This window comes from Anopheles maculipalpis, chromosome 2RL (genome assembly GCF_943734695.1).
Source record: "Anopheles maculipalpis chromosome 2RL, idAnoMacuDA_375_x, whole genome shotgun sequence".
NCBI classification, from domain to species: Eukaryota; Metazoa; Arthropoda; class Insecta; order Diptera; family Culicidae; genus Anopheles; species Anopheles maculipalpis.
This window is the reverse complement of record NC_064871.1, coordinates 90,984,724-90,998,824: the sequence shown is the minus strand read 5'-3', so window position 1 is coordinate 90,998,824 and position 14,101 is coordinate 90,984,724. Positions and strand designations below refer to the sequence as shown.

The 14,101-nt window shown below is 41.1% G+C and overlaps 3 protein-coding genes across 4 annotated transcripts in view; 2 read left to right on the top strand and 1 right to left on the bottom strand.

The window, feature by feature from the left end:
• Positions 1-14,101, top strand: part of LOC126568629 (protein anon-73B1) — a 793,767-nt gene that overhangs the window by 365,636 nt on the left and 414,030 nt on the right. The window lies entirely within an intron of this gene.
• Positions 1-14,101, bottom strand: part of LOC126568321 (phosphotriesterase-related protein) — a 293,797-nt gene that overhangs the window by 28,537 nt on the left and 251,159 nt on the right. The window lies entirely within an intron of this gene.
• Positions 1-14,101, top strand: part of LOC126568229 (homeobox protein SIX3) — a 198,274-nt gene that overhangs the window by 3,037 nt on the left and 181,136 nt on the right. Inside the window, exons 3-4 of the mRNA XM_050224675.1 lie at positions 45-897; positions 1,836-1,965. Coding sequence (XP_050080632.1) covers positions 45-897; positions 1,836-1,965 — 983 coding nt within the window. The remainder of the gene's footprint in view (positions 1-44; positions 898-1,835; positions 1,966-14,101) is intronic.

Below are 14,101 nucleotides of genomic sequence, written 5' to 3'. Positions count from 1 at the left end.
AATGGGAGAATTACTTTAATGTACGATCACTTTTTCTCCTATAGGTAAACCGATGAGTGAAGGATCACCGGGCAGTGTGCTGGTGAATGGAAGTGGCAGCACTAACGGTAGCAGCACGGGAAGTAATGGTAGTAGTCTCCTGTCCGTTTCAAACACTTCCGTCGGAGGAGGTATCGTCGTACCGAACGGTCTACCGTCGTGTGGAGCGCTGGCACGTGCAGACAACAACAACAGTTCCTATCTGCAATCGTTGCATCCTCCAGCACCACCACCACCACCAACAGCACCATCCTCCGCATCCTCGGTACATCCTTTGGCAGCATCGAACGGAACTGCCGACCTAGAGCGCAAGTGCTTTAGCTTCAGTCCGGATCAAATTCAGTGTATGTGTGAGGCGCTGCAGCAGGAAGGAGATCTGGAAAAGTTGGCCACCTTCCTTTGGAGCTTATCACCGAGCGATCTGATCAGTGGCAATGAGAGTTTACTGCGAGCTCGTGCCCTTGTCGCCTACCACCGTGGGCTGTACCACGAGCTGTACGCCGTGCTGGAATCACACTTCTTCTCACCCAAGTACCATGCGGATCTGCAAGCGCTCTGGTTTAAGGCACACTATCGTGAAGCGGAAAAGGTCCGTGGTCGTCCGCTCGGTGCAGTGGACAAGTACCGGTTGCGCAAGAAGTACCCGCTGCCAAAGACGATCTGGGACGGGGAGGAAACGGTGTACTGCTTCAAGGAGAAGAGCCGCAACGCGCTGAAGGACTGCTACACCCGCAATCGGTATCCGACGCCGGACGAGAAGAAAACGCTTGCGAAGAAAACGGGCCTAACGCTGACGCAAGTGTCCAACTGGTTCAAGAATCGTCGCCAGCGGGACCGAACGCCGCAGAGCAGTCGACCGTAAGTGTTTGCAACATGTGGTAACTTGATGCCATAGCTTGAACCGGAAAGAGTATGCTCTGGACATTTTGCAACATAAAAAAGGGCCTGACTATTGCGTCTTTGGAATGACCGAATTGCTCCGGGAAGAAGGATCAAAAGGATCCATAAAACACATGTTTTCACTCTCGGGCTCGGAGTGGAGGGGAGTAAAATTCCGAAAGGATCTTTGTAGGAAGGTTTTTTTTGTACTGTTCCCGGGTCCTTTGGGATGACCTGAGAGACAACAACCATGTAGGACGATAAATTATGACGTCAAGAAAGCCGTTTTTTGTTGTTGGTGTTGTTGTTGGTAGAAGTCCAGAGTGCTCATTAACGATGCAGTCCCGTCTGTGATTTGCTTTTTTTCTTGGGACATTGCCAGAAGGGCGTGAAGTTATTCGTTATCGGTTCTCCTTGATGCCTGCTCAGAAAAGACTGACTTATTAATTTGGGACAAGCAAATGCGTTTCAAGCGTTCCACATGGTTGACGGATTTTAGATGCTCGCCTAACAGCTTTGAAGCTCGCGAGCACTCCGATGGACGAAAAAGCGTACAATAATGGTACACATAGCGCTTTAACTGCATCAATTTTCTTGCCCTGCGGCATCGTATTAGCCGAAATTAAGATGCAAAAGTGCTACCTTTATCCCGAACAATAAACTGCATCATTTTCTTGGCAACAGTCGCCTTATAGGTGGACCGCTGCCCGATGGTTCACGCCTAATGGTTTGCCTAATTATGGTGCGCACCGGAAGATGAGGCTTCGTGCGATGAACTCTGCATTTGATTCCCGAATTGATCGAAAAGCTCAACCTGTGAGAACTGTTTTGGTTTTGCTGTTGTGGGCTACATTTGAAGATTTTTGTAATTTCTATCTCTATACAATATCTTTACTTCTTCCTTTTTCCTTTTCCAGCGATCTGATGATGTCGGTGCTGCCGGTTACGCCGGACCAGATGGACGGTAGCTATCAGCGGCTGTTTAATGTGGCCAATTACGGACCTGCGCACGGTTATCACGCAAATGATATGTACGCGGTGCAGTAGTAGGCAGGATGGATGGATGGATGGATGCCGGTCAATCTCACGGCACACGGCAACACTTTTCCGGAAAGCGTTCGCGTGCGCGCCCTTTTGCTTGAACCCTTACTGATCCGTGTGCTGAGCAGTGGATCGCGTTGTGATAGGATACCGCTGTGAAGGATTTGTTTGCCATGGAAGAAATTATGTGTACATAACAAAGAGAGGAATAGGAGATCATATTCGTCCAACGACTAGAATGGAGCAGCACCCGTAAAACCTTGTACATAAATGAAATGCTTTGGTCGATGAAAGACAGACAAACGTAATGCCAGTGAAATGTAAATCGTATATTTAGTAATAAAAGCCGCAGAAGGTGGATAATCGTGTTAAAAAGCGCTAGGAGAAGAAGTGAAAGTTGTACATACGTGAAGCGAATTCACAAGCGAAGCAAAATAAAGAATAAAACGCATAAAATGCAGTTTTGCTAAACTTTTTTTTTCCTTCTTTCTGATGCACAAACGATTAATTTAATCATTAATAAAGCTAGTTTTTTTAATCAAAAAGATTTAAGAACATTTTTAAGAATTAAAATGTAATGAGAAAAAAATGAAAAGGGTGTAGAATAAATAATTTCACAATTAATAAACATACTTTCTAATATAAAAATCTAAATTGTCCTCGCGCGCTGCTTTCACAAAATTACCATAGTTTATATGGCAAATGAAGCTTTTGAAAGCTTTCAATGAAGAAGCTGTATGAAATATTTCAAGAGAGCGAAATATTTAAACCAGCTCGTTTCCGTTCAAAATCTATCCGTTGAAAGGCGATGTTCGACTTGCATTACTTTGAATATAATTAAAGACTTATAAATTATTTATCTAAATTCAAAGGTAAAACAGCAATATTTTGAACATAAAAATTGAAAATTATTCAACGAAAAGAATAAAAACTCAATTTAATTGTAAGTATAATAGCGCACCGATTCTTATCCACTAGTATCATGCATATTGTGTCCATTTATCAATTTACTATAACTTCCTTTATAAAATAATAGCAAAATTATCCTTTGCTTTGATTTCCACCACTCCCAAGAATTTATGCGCACTGGAAAGCTTTTTATGTGCCCAAAATGAAGAAAAAAACAGCATATAATCATTCCTGTTGCTTCCTCTTCGGGGTGGTAACGTGAACGCCCATTTCCCAGCTGCGGTGTGCCAAACAACAATGCTAACTGGAAACTGGAAGCAAAGAAAAACTTATGCTCTGTCCGTGTGTGCGGTGCCATTCGGGGGTTTCCTTGGTTTTATTTTTTTCCACCTCGCCAACCTTTCGACGCAAAACCCATTGGCTTTACGACCTTTTTTTACGGTCAACAGTATGACGAAGGGAAGGAAAAACGTACGCTCTTCCCTTCCTAGATACCTTGCTTTCTTCCGTGAAATAAACTAAACCAAAATTCAAACCACGGAAACCCGACCGAATGTTTTATTGCCCATCGGGGTTGATCGGAGTGTAGGGCCGGCCGTGGATAGGTAAGAGCCCGATTTTGGGAAGGGCGAAAAGCACTGGCTAAGTAGTTCCCGGAAGGAAGCTTGCCAGTCAGTGCACTAAAAGGCGACGGTTTCCTCTAAGTAGAGTCGGTGTAGGATTTTTTCAAAAAATAGCAATTATTCCTACTGTTCAGTCAAACCCGGGAAGGATATGTCACTTATTTGGTGGTGATATGTCCCTAGTTTTTGTCATGTTGTCCCAATTGCAGTTCGAAGAACGATCATGAATTTATTTTCTCGTTTGTTTAAGGTCCCGAAAAGCAAAAAGACATACACACATACACACCTACGGGAATTTAACGTCAATAGGCTTAAGGATACGGACGGTTTTGTTAGGTTTTGCTGGTGGCAAATTTACGGACTGAAGACATAAACCGTTTAGCACCATTTTTATGATAACATAGGCTTGCCCGGTATGTCTGGCCTGTTCCTAGGTTGACAGTGATAATGAACGCTTTAAGATGTGCAACGAAACGATGCACGTGATGTTTAGCGTTTGTGAGATAATCATGACTGCAGTGATGATGATGGAAATGACCAACAGTAAAAAGTCTTTGTTGGAAGTGTAGTGAGAAGCTTTTAGGTAAATGTGTTTAACTGAATCTATTTGCTGCTATGCGTTGAACATATATAGAAACCAATTCATAAATGTATTGAGGCATAACAACACATCAATTTAGATGGGTAAATGATTAGTTTGGTAACAATGTTTGGCTACAACGAAATTACTTTAATCCGGAAGAGTTATAAAGTAGCAAGGAACTCATTCCCCATTTCATTTCATGGAGTCGAAATTGACAAAGTTTCATCAGAGTAATGATAGGCCTTCTGAAACACTTAGCGCGTGGTCACGATGACTCGGTCTTGATTAAGACACTATACTGCTCCTTGTAGCTTATTGCTTCAGCAGAACTTTCCATTGATCACATCCAGTATCGGAAACAACCTATATAGAGTATTTTTTCTAAAACCAGAATTTGAATTGTCCATTCCTAGAACGTTTTAAAATTCGTCTTACACCAATTTTTCGGTTTTCCACCTTTATCCGGACTTGGCTTCAGACCACTGTATGTTTGAATTGAATTGCATTTTGTTTTGTTAGCAACAAATAGGTAGGCATCTGCTGATGATCCACGGAGACAATCCCTTATCCCCTAAAAGCACCCGGAATCATGTTAACAGTAGTTTTAATTAAATTTATGTTTGATTTTTTTTGGCCGCTCAAAAGCGTGACGTTTTTAATTATGAATCTTTGTTTTGAGGAAATATTGCACCATCACCGCTTTGTTTGGGGTCGTTCCGGTGCCAGCTCGTCTCGAGCTGAACGGCTAACAAATTAGATTTTGTGCATAAAGTTCAAACAGAAAAGAATTTGGTGTTTGCTTCGTTTTTGCAGCGCCGAAGAAGGATACTTACCAAGGAGGCCATGTTTGTCCACCGTCGGTAAGCTTTGATTTGACAGTTGAAAGATCGGGATCTCACTTTCGGAACTTTTTTTTTTTTCAAAAGGCGGTTTGAAGCGTTAAATCCCACTTCGACAGATAGTATTTATCTTTGCCATCAGGACAAAACAAAAAAATCCCCGTTCCCCGTGCATTAAGGTCGTGGTGGGATTGAATGGATTTCTTTTCCCTTTTCACCACGCTTTCTCTCGACTCGACTCGACTTTCTGTTTAAATACGCCATTAAAACAATGAAACTGCTGCAAAAATGGAATATCGCTGGGATAGGTTCGGGCTGGCACACTTTCACCGTGAATGATAAATCCCGTCGGTGCATCAGCAGAAGAAACTTCAACGTAAATAATCTCTCTTCCGAGGCATTTCGCTCCAACTCTAGTACTCGCGCAGTAGAGTGAGCTTGTGGCAACGGTTTTATTGGTGGCTGAATTCCATTAAATCAGTGCACGGTAGATTGGAACCGATTACGTGAAATCGATACAAATCGGAGGGATTGTAGAAAAAATGGCAGCAAATAGTACGGGGGGAGTATGGGTTGTTCCACTGTTTTTTTTTGATATTTTTCTCACAGATTAATGCCTTTTCTCCGATGATCTACACGACCTCCGAGTGGAGTGCGCCGTATGCCTCTGGCTTTTCTTTACACCGCACCTAGTGATGATGGTGGTAATAAAATTTGTACGCTTAAGATTATATTTCGTTTTTTCTTTCTGTTGGTTTAAACTTTTGACACTCAGCAGTGTACTTTGAAGCTCGTAAAACCACACCGTAACGGGGTAGCGCCCGATTTTTGCCAAATTCGTGATCGGTGATTTACGATTCGACGGTAATTATCTGGATTTGCTGTACATTTATTGCGTGGGGACGGGCTCGTAAAGCGTGCGGGAGTGTAAGTATTGGTAATTATCGTAAGATTGATTAGCGATAAGAAGCCTAGATGAGATGAGTCGGAAGTCGATGTGGCGATGGTGGTGAGCATAAAAAGCTATCAATAAAAACATAAACATCTGTCACGTAAAATGTTAACATCTGTTTTATTCCTGCTTGGCTGTGACTGTTGGGAAAGTGGAAATACTTGGAAAAATATTTTAGCCCTCCTTTAAAAGCCTATTTCAAATGGAAATGGTAAGAAACGCTGCAGAGATAAGGAAAATTATGGCATTTGTTTGATCGTGTTTAGCGGTATCCAGCGCTATGCGGCATTACTGAGTTATGGATGAATTTTAGTATTCCTTTGAGCATTTACGATCAACATTGAGGCTTGAGTTGTTAAGAGAGGATTTTTCTGTGAAAAACAGCAGAAAATCTAAAATCTTTTGGATTAATAAAACAAATTGAAACAGAAGTATGGAATACGCGATTATAGAATAATTTTATTCACATTTTGAAGCAAAATTTCTCCTCCATGCTGTGAGTAAAATATGTTGGATTCAGAGCAAGTACAAGAAAGACTAGTAATTCTTTTATTGAAGACATGATTAACATAACTGGTGGATAATTTGGATTGTAACTTCTTTGCTGCATATTCTTCTGTTACTCCAAATCCACAATTTTACCAGTGGCTTTGCTCGATTTAGCACCTTATCACTCGTCCCACTATAGTATAAAGAAAAGGACCCTCATTTACGAATGTGATAATGTTCCTACGAGAAAGCTACATTTAAATACAATTTTTGTAATTTGAAATTTCAAAGTAAAAGGTTGTATTTCACTCAAAACGGTTCATATAACAAACAAACATTACCTGCAACGTGGTTCACAAATATGACATACTTTCAACGTCACCGTATCATTTGTATTTCCGGTGGCGGTTTTTTGGGTACACAAATTGAGATCCAAATCTAAACCCTGCGCCATTCACGTGGTTATATTTTTATCCTCCTTTTCTCACAGGATTTCAAATGTGTCTCCGGTTTCGTACCGGAACGTTGCAATTTCATACACAGCCAATACCACTTCCGTCGATTGGCCTGTCGTTGTTTCTGTCAGCGAAAGGATCCGCCGGATTGCTTTCGCATTGGCGAATGTATGCATTTCGGTAACGAACCCGCTGCAGCCATCCTCATGTTACGAGCGATCAAACTCGCAGCCGTAGCAGCAGCAGAAAAGTGAACTGGTTGAACCGTATTTCCGCTCGGTGGTGATGAGCTCTTTTGAGGTTACGTTCGTTATGGTGCAGTTTCCTTGGTAGGCAGCAATGCCAGCAGCAGGGTGCATTATTATTTGTCAATTTTCTTCCAACCGTGTGTGTGTGTGTGTCCGCATGTTCTGCGCTTTGCTTATTTCAGAAATTGCGATGGATCAAGGCATTTCGCATGTGAAATGTGGATGCTAAAAGAAGTGTGCCGGAAAATAAATTTTCGAAATGCTGGTGGCTATAAATCAGGAGAATTTAAGCATCCAGCTTTGGTAAGAAAGTGCTACTTATTCGAGATCTAGGAAAAGAATAATTGTTATGGTGGATTTAGATAGAGCTTTCAAGAAATTAAATTTTCTTACGAGCTTGGGAAAGAAGTTCAAATACTATAAACAAAAAACAATGGGTAAAAGATTAATTACATCAGTAGTTGCTAACGACAGCTATCAAAGGTGACTGGTAATATTCGGGTGGACAGGATTCTTTCAAATATTTTAGAGTTCAATTGCACTTAATGAATCTACATATAAAAAATTACAGAAAAAATATCTAAAAGCACGATAACTGGTAATTTAAATCCAGCTTATTTAACTCACCACAAACTCTGTTTATATTGCAGCTATTTACAACGAGTATTCCTTGCTTTGTTTCTATTTCAAAGTACTGGCCCAGGAACAAGTGCTCCCAAGACTACAACCTTTACCCATTCTGTAGATAAACACGACGGAGAAGACTTCTGCACCTAACGCTTCACTTCCGGGAGCATCCAGAAACTAGCGATCGGAACCCATTTTATTGTTCTCTTTTCCTAAAAAAAAAAGCAGCTATCGGATAATGTCGTTCAGTACCAGTCGTTCTTTGTGGCGTCCCTGTCGAAGAGTTTAAGGCGTACTCGCCTTGACAGCGAATCCACCAAACTGTATGTGTATGTGTGTGTGTGTGGGCAAAACAACTATGTTGTCCCTTCGTACTTTATAGCGCCAAACCGTTGAAATGCTGCAGAGCATAAGATGGGAACTGCACGATAAGAGCGAAAAGAAGTGTCCTACGTAATGAGAGAGCTTACGAAGCGAAGCGACATCCTTTCTGTGTTGCGGTTCGGACACAACACGGCCACGGCCAGGTTCGCTTTATCGGAAAATGGTTCCATTATCGGAACGCTGTTTATCGAATGATCATCATCTTGCAAGCGTGCACTGCCCGTACTCTTGCGTGCATCTCGATTCTTTCGGTTGTACCACACACGGGACCACCCTCGACTTGCTGTCTCAATTCGATTTTCGGAAGCATTGCTTCGGAGCAACTTTTGCCATTCACTTTGTTCGTTGCTTTGTTCCTTTTTGTCTATGCGATGCGGAAGTGTTTCGATGACTGTATCGGATGGTTTTGCTGCTGCGGGATACTGACTGACGCACTCTGATCGTTGATAAGGTAAAAGAGTGCTTTCGCTACTTCTTATCTAAACATCCAGAACATATCCAGTGAAGGGTTTTCTGTCGGAGGAATGAGATGTTTCATAAGAGTAGTTAAATAACTAACAAACAAAGGCACACAATCGGGAGCGTTCAATAGGAACTGGAACCGAACATCATGACAGGTTTGTTGATTTTCTAAGCTCGGACTCACCATCAAACCGGCGCCGGAGATAATTTTCAAGGTCAATGTTGAAACGTCTCCCTCAATCCCACATCGACTTTAAGACACTTTCAACTGATTGGCTCATAAATCTCGCTCACCACCTACACGGTTCCTGCACGGTCGAACGGAAGCGAGCGTAAGTAGCGAAAAACACCATGAAAACATTGCCGCTTCCCGCCCGCCCACCGCGACTGGCACGTGGCACGTCATCGTCATTCCCTTTTTAAGGGAAGTGGCTAACGACATCGTTGATTCTAGTGGATTGGACTTTGACAGTCGCCCGCACCGGTTAGGTGTGGCGTGAGTCGACGAACGGGAATTGATTGCGTCGCTCGAGCTGTCTATGAGGTGATGAAATTAATTCCAAAATACCATTCAGCCTTTCAACGCTTTCCACCACCGTAACTTTGGGACTCGTGGACCCATTTCTTTCTTCCACTCTTTGTGATCTGAACAGAAAAAAAAACCCAACACATAGGAGCGCGTTTGAAAATGTGAAGGTCATGCGACCGACTGCCAACCCCCGCCGGGAAGGAAAATTAATCGTTCATCGGAAAACGCACATTCAATGTCACGCCGGGAAAGATTTGAACGCGACAGAAAATAAAGATTTTCACAAGAAAAACACTACAATTTCGACGTGCCTGGGGTGTAATTTAATTGGTTTGCTGGTTGCGAAACCGTGTGCCGGGTGGATGGGAGAGCGTAATAAATTATCTTCCTTTGAAATGGGAGATTTTCGGCTTTTACTGGAAAACGGTTTTAAAGCCGTGGTGATAATGGGAATGGTAGCGAAAAAAAAAAGAAGAAACACTAACGAAGCTGTGCGATTGTGTAAGAGTTTTACAAAGAAATTACGCGAAAGGCGAGCGCTCTGTTGATTGATGATGTTTCTATTGGTTTGATGCTTTAGTCAGATCAAGCATATTTTAATATGATTTTTTAAATTAAACGGGAAAGTATTGGATCTGTAGAATATTGCGAAAAGCTAGATACATAATCCTTTTTTCGGATTTGATCATAAATCACCTCATTTTAGCAATACTTGAATAACAAAATTGTCACTTATGGCTATAATCAGTCGAAACAGATTCGCCATCAATGGCTGCAATTGCTTTGTAACGCAAAAGCTCATTTGTACTAATTTTTCATTAAATTACGTTTTAGATTACTTTCCTTCGAATAATCGAATTATCGAAACGTATGTTCGTTAGCCTCTATTTGTTTATGTTATGCATAAATTATTTCGTGACCATTTACTGATCAAATTATATTTCAACTTTAAAAGTGCTGTCACCGAATCTGTTCCCCGATTCCTGTCGAAGACATACAAGAGATCATTATCAATGGCTTTCCACAAGCAATAAAGGCAATTAAGACCCTTAATGATGTCAATAATTTTGGATGAAAGCGATATTATTTCGGTTGCTAAACTATCGCAGAATGTTTCTTTATACTTGGTTTAGGGGAGAACCCAGGATTGCTAAAGACCAAGTGCATGTGACTAGATAAAATATACCAAATTTCAAGGATTGTTCATCAACAAATTTGAGAGAAATATTACTAAATTTATACAGGTTGAAATAAGCGTCCCAGACCGTGACTATCCAACTACAGCGAGTCTAATTAGCCATTCGATGGCCGGAATGAAACATCCATCAAGGATCTTATTGCTTTGCTAGGCTTGAAACTGATGTTTAGTGAACTCCTTCTTCATCTCTATTCTCTTCTTAAAATAGATAAATAGAAGATTTTTTTTCAATTTTTACAAGAGAGTGTCTTACAATCTGAAGTATGACATAACAAATGTGGAAAGTATGTAAAATTATTTCCTAGAAATTATCTATCTGTGAAAGTACCCTGGAAGCTAGTGGAGGAACTTTTCTGCCAACCGACACCAGAGCTCTCCCATCAGCCACGTATTTCTCACGTGTGTCCCACAAGAATTGCACATAACCGGCCCTTCTCGAGGAACAGTGGGAGACCCAATAAATCACTTGACGCGAGCGAAGGCTTGCACTGGCAGCAATGCCGGCTGACGGTTGAACGTGTCTCGAATAAACACGTTGCACTCATATCCTTGAGCGCCAGACGCGGCGCTGCCTTCATTTCGGGGAAAGATCTCCTTCTGGTTCCTTTTTGGCTCTGGGAAATGCCTTGGCTGGGCGCTGGAAGAAACTACTGCTAGACTCCCAAAGAAAGCCTCTGACGGACGGTTCTTCGACAAGCGAGCGAAGGATTCCAACACGTCACGTGGCGCAACATACAACAAATCAAAGGTCGTTTGCTGTGACAGCCGCCCACAAATCGTTTGATATGCGCCACTCGGTTTGCTTCCGGCGCTTTGATTTGTGTGTGTAGGTGGTTATTGAGGGAAGATGATGAAGTGAAATGGTGATTGCCGGTGGCGGTGGTTACCTGCAGTTGGTACCGATTGCTGCTGAATGCATCACCTAGGTGAGGTATTCGATAGAACTTATTTAACTTTAAGGCTAAGAACATTGTTGCCCAGAAGGACAAATTATTTACTTTCCGTTATTACAGCTTGTCAACCGTACTGTGCTCAGAAGGGTAATCAAATCACTTTGGTTTATTTAATATAAAAAATTTTTCTGCAAATTTGTTTATACAACAGCGTTCTTGGATGCTACCTTTGCTATGCCTTCTCATTAGAAAAAGTTATTTTCAAAGTAAAAAGGACCGAAAGAATCCAGAACCATACTTTAATCTTCATAATGCAACTATTTGACATCAAAGTGAACACTTCCACGAATCCTTTCGCAAAGTTTTAGCAAAGAAATTCTATTTCGCAAGTCACTTCTGAAAAAGCTACCTCAGGAATGCACGTTTTTTTCTGTTGCTTCCCTCACTTTCAGTTAGTAAGAAACTTTTGCGGAAACTCGTTTTGTTCCTCTAGGACACAAAAAGAGCCTGGAGTCACTGAATGGACGTAATCTGTTATTAGTTTTTGTTAGCATAGAGCGTGAATCTCTTTAACCTTTTTCTCCGCAGGTACACTAGTTTGTTTGTGAATAGTTTTGTCACTTTCCTGTGTAATAGTTATTTTTATTGTGCACTATTTAAAAAGAAGAATCAATACTGTTAGCTTATTTTCTAGTGGAAGTTTAAAAAAGAAAAATAAAGACTGTTTATTGCACACATGTAAAAAGTAGTAAAAAATGTTGTTTTGTTGCAAAGTTCGAATCTTTTTTTTTCATTTCCATCTAATTTCCATTTTAATGCTATTTCAACGCCTATTTTTTGCAATTATTCATAAAGCACCAGGCGCCTCCATTCGATACATGCGTTATGCTCATTTCACGCGTGGCATTTTTGAGCAATTTTGTAGGCGAGAAAAAAAGTAAACATCAAGCAAAGCCTGTCCACAACACTGATCCAGCATCAGTGTTAAAAATATTTTGCATACGTTTTCGTCCGAAAAAATGCCTTAAATGGATGGATGGTTAGAGAAGGGGAAAATAGCGCGTTAGACGAACGATAAGTGATATCGTGCTATCGTGCTTGATTTTAATTGAAAAGTGTTAAATTTCACGCGTTTCATAGCATGAGGTAATCAATAGGTTTATTATTGTAACACTTTTGGAACACTTGAAATGGCTGAAGCGATATTACGGGCAATGAAAGAGATATGTTTATGTTTTATCGCAATATTTCCGGTGCATTGGAATAGAGAAACAAATTTTCATAGGAAATTATCGATTAAATTACGTTATTTTTGCTTGCAAGGCCCACTCTGGCCGTATTGATGGATTGCAATACGTTAATGTTTCATAAAACATGATAAGTAACAATAAAATGCATGTAAGAGTTATTAAACTTATCCGCTTATTATTTATATTCAACATAAAATTTTGTTCTTTAAACGTATCTTCAAGCCATAAACATTCATACTAATTAAAAAGCATGATTCTGCTGTTCTGCCATCATACAGTTTGTTATTCCTTTCCATGCATCAAAATGCAATGCAATGCAGTTTGTAATTTATTGTATACCACAAGAAAAAACGAAATGCAAGAAAGAAAAATGGTGATTTGTGTAGGGCCATTTTGCTGTAGTATGTCGCTTCACTCAACGTTAGCTCTATTAAAACGGACAGCACGAATAGCTGTAATAAAAGCTATGTAGCCGCCTAATCAATTGACTGCACGAAAGCGAGCAAATAGGCGAAAAATCTACTGGACCAGAGAGTCAAAAGCCCCCAAAAAGCAGAAAAAAATTGAAACCAAAACTTTGTTCTCCCTTATCTCCCCTTTGCGATAAAGTCAGTACAGTAACAATGCCCAAAAACTGTTTTGGTGTGACCGTTGCAATATTTTTCATTTTATGTTTTATTGCAGTTGATTGTTCGTGGTACACGATTCCTCCTGCTCGTGTTTTGGAGTGTATGAAAGGTAAGCAAAAAAAAAAGGCCCCTTACACTGCATAATATCGCACCCACAATGGGCCATCGCCCAGTATCTATCATATTTTATGGTGGAACATGATTGCGAGAGAGAGATGGAGGCGCCTGGTGTTTGCTGCGGGATCGCTCAACTCGAGGCAATTGAGATATGTTTCTTTGTGTGTGCGTGTGTTGTTTGTTGGCGATTGGGACAAAAGCTTGGCCATTTAGAGCCACCGGTATCAGCGTCAGCAAAGTAAGCAAAGTGGCATGTAGTAACACTGTATTGCTTTTGCCGATTTGTCCGCATCGCTGTGTGGAACGTGAGTGATATCGGTGTATTTGGATGCCAAACCGACCGAGGTTGGGATTTATTTTTATGTTGACTCGCTCGCGTTGCCTTCGGCACTCCCACTCCCGGATCTGCTTACTTGCCATCGCTATTCCTCCGGACACGATTGTCATACGTGTGTGGTACACGATTTTATGCTTCATACACGAAACAGAGAAAAACCACACACTTTGCTTTTTTTTTCTCCAGTATGAGGAGCGAATGTGTGTATCCTGTGGTGGGAACAGAGTGAGGGACAATTTATAGTTTTTCTGTCTGTCTTCTGCTCGCTGCTGGTAAGATGCACCTTGCGGGAGCTTTTTTGTGTGTGCATAAGCGCAACAAAGTCTTTGGTGTTATTATTATGAATGCAACACGCCAAACTTTACCGTGTGTGCAATGCTTTTTTATTGTGAAACATCCCAGTGTTTTGGGTACTCAACATCCAGTTTGAACGTGAGTGTGGAAAAAAGACGAGAAGCAAAATAAAACATCACCAACAGCCAGATGGAAGGACCGGCCGATGACGAATGCCATTAATTTTTGGCTAGCAGCTCGTAAAATTTGAACAGTTCATGTACGGTCTGTTGCAGCAGCAGCAATAGCATCATCATCATCATGATCATCATGGTTATAAACATT